General features: G+C 49.0%; 1 protein-coding gene across 2 annotated transcripts; it reads right to left on the bottom strand.

Annotated features, from left to right (window-relative positions):
- Positions 1–339: 339 nt before the first annotated feature.
- Positions 340–5,070, bottom strand: TMEM106C (transmembrane protein 106C; the record flags this gene model as incomplete). 2 transcript variants are annotated; one of them, XM_079714810.1, is made up of 7 exons in its annotated part: positions 340–1,086; positions 1,968–2,021; positions 2,498–2,547; positions 2,987–3,127; positions 3,218–3,377; positions 3,879–3,942; positions 4,884–5,070. In XM_079714810.1, the coding sequence occupies 7 exons, from the start codon at positions 5,068–5,070 to the stop codon at positions 990–992; spliced, it is 753 nt and encodes a 250-aa protein (XP_079570936.1). In that variant the 3' UTR covers positions 340–989. The 2 variants fall into 2 exon arrangements, with proteins under 2 accessions (XP_079570936.1, XP_079570937.1); XM_079714811.1 differs by having other exon boundaries at positions 3,044–3,127.
- Between the last annotated feature and the right edge of the window lie 2,541 nt (positions 5,071–7,611).

Here is a 7,611-nt window from a genome sequence, read left to right as displayed (position 1 = left end):
TTGGGTGGTGGAGACAGTTCAAGAAACTTTCAGCTTCAAACCAGGTCCTCTTAATTAGCAAGTTATTCCTCCTCAGGGAAGCAGCTTCTCAATCCTCAGGCATCACTGCTCTACCTCGTCCAACCTCCAGGGGGCACTAAGTGCTCTGCTCTAGAACAGCGATAGACCAACCTGTCACCATCAGAGGGAGACGGACTGTGATAGGAGCTCATGAGGACACTACAAGCAGCGTTTCTTCTCTTCCCTTCCCATCGTGTGCTGATACGTTTCACAAGCAACTATTCTACGGTCCCCCAGAGGTGCCTACTGAGACATCCAGGCAATCAGAGGAGACACAGATGAATCAAAAGCAGGGTTTACTTTTCTACCAAATTCTCCAAGCCATGTTCCAGCCAATGGATGAAGGGTAAATCAGACCCCACAGACTCTTGGTAAAAACAGTTTTAACTTTCTACAGGAAAAAAAAGTTATTTTTTTTCTTTAATCAAGTTCCTAGGCATTTGGAAGCAGATGAATAAATTTCACATATTGAATGGTCTGTGCTTTCTTCTTTAATGTATTCAAATGCTCCCTCCCTGCTGCCTCTTCTGTGATGAGGCCCTGAAAATAGTTCTGCAACTGCACCAACCGTCTTATTTCCGGATCACTCTATCGTCTGATACCCTAGAACCATGGTATGATTTTAACTGATAATGGCCCAAGAACAGCTGAAAGGATCTCAGTTAAACTCTTCAAACCTTCTTTGAGTGCCTACTATTTGCTGGGCATAGGCTAGGCACTAGGCAGTGATCCTGCTGGTTCTGAGAAAAGTAAATGGCGCTACAGAGAGGAGTTTTCCTCCCTAGTGGCAGGAGGATGTCTGCTGGGGACTGAGAGAACCAATTTCTCCTCTGATTCTACCGCCTGGGGTAGGTACAGGGTTCAGGCCCCGGAAACAGATGCTGTGTCTCTTCTGACAGGTGCTGCCATGGAAGAACCAAGAGCAGTTTCTAAACAGCTGTGGAATTTGCTCCACAATCCACATAGTGATGTGTCTCCAAGGAGCTCTGGGTCATGTGGCCAATGTAGGAAATCTTCACTGAAGTTCTAGGGAAAGGAAAACCAATGAGAATTAATTGTTTCTGAGATGAAACAAGTAAGAAAGATTGCCCAAGTAACTTCTTGCAAGCTCAGGCAATAATATCCACAGGTCCTAGATAACGTATCTTCATGGTTACACAACCAGGAGGTCAAAGGATCTTTCCACATCCCCAGAGACACTGTGCACTGAGCTGACCGTCTAAATATGTGGTTCTGAACCAGGGATGATTTTAACCCACAGGGGACTTCTGGCAACGTCTGAACATTTGGGGTTGTTACAACCGAGTGGGGGAGGAGGTGGTGTTACTGGCATCTAGTGGGTAGAGGCCAGGCTGTAAAACGTCCTACAATGCCCAGAACAGCCCCTCGCAACAAACAACTGTCTGGCCCAAAACGTCAATAGTGCCAAGGCTAAGAAACCCTGCTCTAACCCTGCTATTTCAAATGTCTGCAGCAGAACCTTGTCACTTGCAAATTTAACAGTCATGGTTCTAGAAATTACCCTACCAGTCCATGACAATGTGGTAATGTGTGTGGCTACAGAGTAAGTCTGGCCAGATGTCCAGGGCTTATGCCTTGAGAAAGCTTTCCTTTTCTTTACTAGTTCCATCAGGATTCTAAAGGGATCACACAACTCGACCCCATTTCATGGAGAAAATTCTACAACTAACCGGTCACTGTGACCCTGGTGATTTGTGACAGGGATTTGGACACTGTATCTAAACGACAGCAAGGCTCTGCCGTGTCTGTGCCTGTAAGGTACTGGGCATCCCCCTTTTGGTTTGTGGGTCCCACAGGCTCTCCTGAGCAAAGGTGGCCAGCTCACGTGGCCTGATGGTCCAGGCTCAAACACAGAGGCCCTGGACACAGGGAAACGAGCAACGTACCGCATGAAGACCACTATGCTGTGCACCAGGATATCGCGTAACGTGCAGAAGAAGCTGCCAAACAGCAAATAGAGAAATGGTTGTTTTTGTTTTTGTTTTTAAAAAAAGACGAATCAGCAGGAGTGCTGAGTTACACTGTCAAACTGAGGAGCAGTCAGCCCCGTCTGGGTACCTCCCCTGCCCCACACCCTCCCTTCTGGCCTAAGTGCTGCCCTGGCTCACTAGTTCCAAGTCCCCACAAGTGTCCTTCCATCCTCCCACATCACCATCTTTTTGTTTGTTCATACCCATCACAAAATGCTGCAGCTTGGAAATGCTTCTAGTGGCCTAATGTTCTCTTTTAGAAATCTGAGCACTTCAGTCACATATCAAATACCACATCCTCCAAATAAACCTCAAGATGGCCAAAACTAGGGAACCCACAGGCCCAAGGCTGAAATTTAAGGCAGGACCGGCCCCCAGCAATTGAGCTCAACTCTGAATCCCTTTCATCCAGTAAAAAGCACACATGTAGAGAAAATTGTCCTTACTACACATAGGAAAATGGTCCTCCCATCTCAGCCTTCACGGTAAAATTCACCTGAAAATAAGACACCAGAGTCAGTCTGTGGCTAAGGAGGCTTGACAAGGAACAGTACTGTTATCAGCAGCCCAAGGACCTGAGAGCATTCTTCTATCACATACAAAATATTTCCCCAAGACTGTCCCTGATCCAGATGATGAGCCTCTAACAAATCTTCCAACCTCTTCCCTGTTGAGAGGCCAATGGACCACATGGCCTCTTCTCGATTGCTGGCAAACTGCTTTCTCCGACAAACTCTTTTGTTCCTGTAACACTTAAATGCTAGCTGATTTTTTTCCCTAATTTTTCATAATTACAGAGCTCATCAGGTCTTCCTCAACCAGTTGCTACAAGTGGAAATGAGGAGAGGAAGAGGAAAGTAATGAGGTGACAGCATTCCACAGTGCCTACTCTTATCTCAGGCCCACGGGGCCAGGATCCTAAAAGGATGGCATACCAGATGCTCGCTCCGAGGTGGAATGAGGGAGATGTTAGTTGTCACATATGACCCAACCACGGTGTTCATGTACTGAACCTGGCTGGACAGGCTGGTCACCGCCACAGAGTAGAAGTTGGAGTTCCTGATTTTCAGGGTGGCCTGCATCAGGGCAAGAGAGGAAACACGTGTAAGTGTCCTGGGGTCAAGACTCACAGGTGCACAACCCAGGAAGGGAGGCCCTAATCTTACCGTGATGGCGAGGATTACAAGGGAGTCCTGCTCATTAAACGTGACTTTCACCACTTTGATGCCGTCATCATCCACGAGGACCGAATGTGGAAACAGGAAGAAAACCACCAAACCAGATGCCAGGAGACAGAGCAGAACAGACAGGAGGACATACTGCTTACTGCAAACGACAAAGCACATGACCAACCCAGGCAGTCAGATATCAAGGTCCAATCAGTCAAGATTAAATGCAAAACCAGGAATGAGGTGGGGAGGGACAAGAAAGTGAAGAGAGCAAGGAATCACAAACCAGGAAAGAATAAGTGGAGCAGGTTCACAAACCCATCTGAATGCTGTCTGCAGTCTGGGTCTGGGAAGAGAAGCTGAAGAAAGGAACTGTGTAGACAGAAACATCTCTTCACCTCCCAGGACACCCTCTTCTCCAGTTCCTTCTGATTCAAGTTCCTTCATTTGGCCCTGTCCTCAAAACATTTCTGGCTTCAAGTTCCCTTCCCCAGACTGTGATGGGGGCAGAGACACCTTGCTTGAGCAAACAGTATTAAAGGAAGTGGGGAATTTACAGGAACAGATAACGTTTTCAAGAAGCTAACTGGCATTCATACACGGAAAAAGGGACTAGGGACAACCGTAGGCGTTAACAGGAGAGACGCAGGTGACTCACGTTCTCTGAGGACGCAGTCTCTGATCACTGTGTGGGATCAAAGCCACCAACTCATTTACTTGCTCTAGAAAAGAAACAAACAACAATTTTGGTCAAATAAACCCCATGTGTTGCAGTACTTTCCATCACATACACAGTAGCCTGTCACAAATATACTTGTCTGGAATTAGACGTTTCTAAGATATCAGTTTTATATTTGGGGTCTAATGAACAAGAAACAAGTAAATATGTAGAGAGCGCTACAAATTACAAAACATCTATCAGTGCTCCCAGGGCAGTGACGTGGAAGTGGAGAAATCTAGGATCTTGTTCTGGCTTTACTGCATGGCCTTGAGCTGCTGCATGGCTTTCAGCTGCTGCATAGCCTTGGGGAAGTCATTACCTCTCTAGGCCACTGTGTCCTCATCTGTAACATGAAGGCTTTGGAGTAAATGGTTTCTAAGGTTCGTACCAGCTCTAAACCTCTGTGACCCTCCATCTACATTGTTAAGAATTTTTGAGAGCCAACTTAGTGATAGATGATTCTGTACCCAATACAGGCTCCACTCCTGTGCATGTTTTTCTCCCTCCACTTGATTTATTTTTCAGATCTTAGGTTGTTAATGATTCACTACCTGCTTCCTTGAACAGAAGCTTCCAAGATGGTGTCTGCTCCTCCCCCACAAAGCCATGCCAGGCCTTATGAGTGAGAGCAATAAAGAAATGTGCCTGTCAACAAATCCCACAATCTAGAGCAAGCCAAATGTTCCAAACCAAGGAAACAACGAACAAAAGAGTGGAAGTGAAGAAAAGCAAGGCTTTCAAATACTGGGAAGCCTAGAGAACTTGTGGAACCTGCCCAAGTTTATCAAGTCAGCTCAGCTGGCTCCTGCACAGGGCATGGCCTATGACTGTGGTACTGCCGCCTAGGAGAAAAGTTCTGCCTGGGAGACCGGAGAAGCCCTCTGGGTATCTTGGAATTCTCCTTGGGGAATCATCCTTCCCATGATCACCAAAGACTCTCACCTGTTGGAATGTAGCCTGTCCCCTGGCACGTGAGACAGGTGATGCTATCTCGCCCTGTGAACTCCACATATGGGAACTGAGCAATGGCTTCTTCCTGCTCCCGTTCAGCCAGCAAATCCTCCCTGTCATCTGCCTTCTTCCGCTTGCAAGAAGGGAGGTGAGCATAAGCGGACTGCTGGGACCCCATGGCCAGGATGTGCCACTTGTGTCATGTCCTAGGACGCAAAGAGGCAAGTGAGTGCGTGTTGGTGGCCGTGCATCTTTCTGTGAGAAAAGTGAGAACACAAAAATGACCAAATTGCCGTCCTGAGTGTGATCCCAAACACCTGCACAATTTCTAGCAGGCTCCTCATTTTGTAGCAGTGCTCCCTAACCCCCCTCCGACTCCTGACACACACAGCCGGAGAAACAGGGCGCCAGCTCCTCACAGCCCCACGGCTCGGGTCACCCCAGCTCCCATGTGGTCCAGCCTCACCCCTTCCTGTCCGCTATTTGCAAACTCTGTGCCCTCCTCGAGAAAACCTCCCCAACAATCAACAGGCACCAAATTAATAACAGGCCTCAAAGATTCCCCATCCCCCTCCACTCCCAGACCCGGGAGGCGGGCTCAGGTCACGCCCCTTGGCAAAAAGCGCGCTCCGAGCCCACCAGAGTCGCCCAGGAGGGAGCAAATGCCGAAGGCTCCAAACCTGCAGGGCACGAGCTCCCGGAAGCTCCTTCACGGGCCGGACCGCCAGCCACCTGCCCGCTTCAGCGGGTTTACCTGCCTCTTCGGTCTTCGGAACTGCCCGCACTCGATGCGCACGCGCAGAATGGCAAGCTGGCCCGGGGACGCCGCCTGAGCGCGCGCATGCGCTCTTCGCGGCCCTGCTGACGGCGCCGGGAGAGGGCAGCAGAGAGCTGGGGGGTGGGGTTCGGGTTGGAGCAGCGCTTCTCGGGGCTAGAGGCTGGTCCAGTGGAGATGATTGAGTTCCCCAGAAACGCTGGGAAAGGCTCAAGTTTCCAGAGGAAGAGGAAGGCGGAAAGAGCCGGCAGCCAAAGCCATTCTCAGCTATTCTTTGAGCACAGGGGTTGTGTAGACGCCGAGGGTAAAAATTGCATCAGACAGAGAACCTGCCCTCATCCTGCTTTAGGGCGTCCCCTTCCCCAGCCCTAGACACACACACACAAGGCATGCACATAAGGGGTTAGAGGACACTTTTTAAAGGGCTGGTTTCTTTGTAGTGACTGCCTGGTTGAGCTTCGCTTGCAGCAGAAGGAAGCAAGCGAGGGAAGACTTTAAGCAGGTGAAGTTATAAAGACGATGCTGGGGAGAGGAGAGATTCTGAACTGGGTGAATGGGGGGCCTGTCCTGCAACGTGGAGGGAGGCTGGCGACCTTCGAGGTCTCTGCCATCTCCACTTCTCTCTCCTCCTTCTCCTGTGAGGAAGGCTGATGCCCCTGCCGTTGTCTAGCCACCTGCGCAACTGCTGGTCCCAGTCAGCCCACTGAGTCTTTAGAATAAGAAATGGTAAAGAAAAAAATATTGAATGACACTCGTTGGAGACAGTAAGGCAGACTTTGTTCAAGGTGGGCAATGGTGACAGGTGTGGAGGGACAGCTGCACCAATGGGGTCTTCCAGTGGGGGAGAGAGATTGGGTTCAAGTCTGAATCAGCAGGGTAACTGGGAATTTAGAGTCAAGGAACAGGGTGCCGGTCAGTGGATGGAAAATTACTAAGAGAAAACATCAGCGGTAAGGGGAATTCTGGCTAAACTGACCTAACAGGATTATTGCTGAAGACACACCATGGTGATCAGACATTACCTGGGGGATGATGGAGGATGAGGAATCCAATCAGATATGGAAGGTGATCAGATTTTGAGAGGGGTTCTTGCTAAGCTGACTTAGCAGGGTTCATACAAAAACTGGATTATATAATAAGTGCACAGATGGGCCTAGGAGAAGGTTCAGGAACCTGACTAAAGTTTGGTCAAGAAAAGAATATTTGGGCTTCCCTGGTGGCGCAGTGGTTGAGAGTCCGCCTGCCGATGCAGGGGACACGGGTTCGTGCCCCGGTCTGGGAAGATCCCACATGCCGCGGAGCGGTTGGGCCCGTGAGCCATGGCCGTTGAGCCTGCGCGTCCGGAGCCTGTGCTCCGCAATGGGAGAGGCCACAACAGTGAGAGGCCCACGTACAGCAAAAAAAAAAAAAAAAAAAGAAAAGAATATTTGGCAGAAGCAACAAGAAACCATTGCTCCTCTTTTTCCACCTACGGCCCATACCTTCCCCTTCCTGAAATCAATCTTCACCTCTCTCCTTGCAAGCTCTATACCAGTTTATATTCCTTGTTTATACAGATCTGATTTTGTTGGAGGCAGTGATTTGCTCAATGAAAAATACATTTCCCTGCCTACTTACCATATGACACAGTTTGAGCCAATGAGGTGTGTGGGACTTCCAGGAAAGCTCCTTATATGTGATGGAGACTCAACCTATGCTTTGATCTTCCTCTTCCTGTTTGGAATTTAGACTTGATGTTGGAGATGGGGCAGCCACCTTGTGCCCATGAGGCAAGAAGTGCATGTTAAGGAAGGCTGGGTAGAGGGATTAAAAGAGCCTGGGTGCCTGTTGACATTTGGAGCCACACTCAGGCTCTGGACTACCTTTCTTCTGACTTCTCATTGAATGAGAAAAATAACCAACCCTACCCCGACAAATTGTGTTTTGTGTGTGTGTGTGCGTGTG

This window comes from Hyperoodon ampullatus (genome assembly GCF_949752795.1).
Source record: "Hyperoodon ampullatus genome assembly, chromosome: 11".
Classification (NCBI taxonomy): domain Eukaryota; kingdom Metazoa; phylum Chordata; class Mammalia; order Artiodactyla; family Ziphiidae; genus Hyperoodon; species Hyperoodon ampullatus.
The sequence above is the reverse complement of the archived record's forward strand: the minus strand, read 5'-3'. Positions and strand labels throughout refer to the sequence as shown.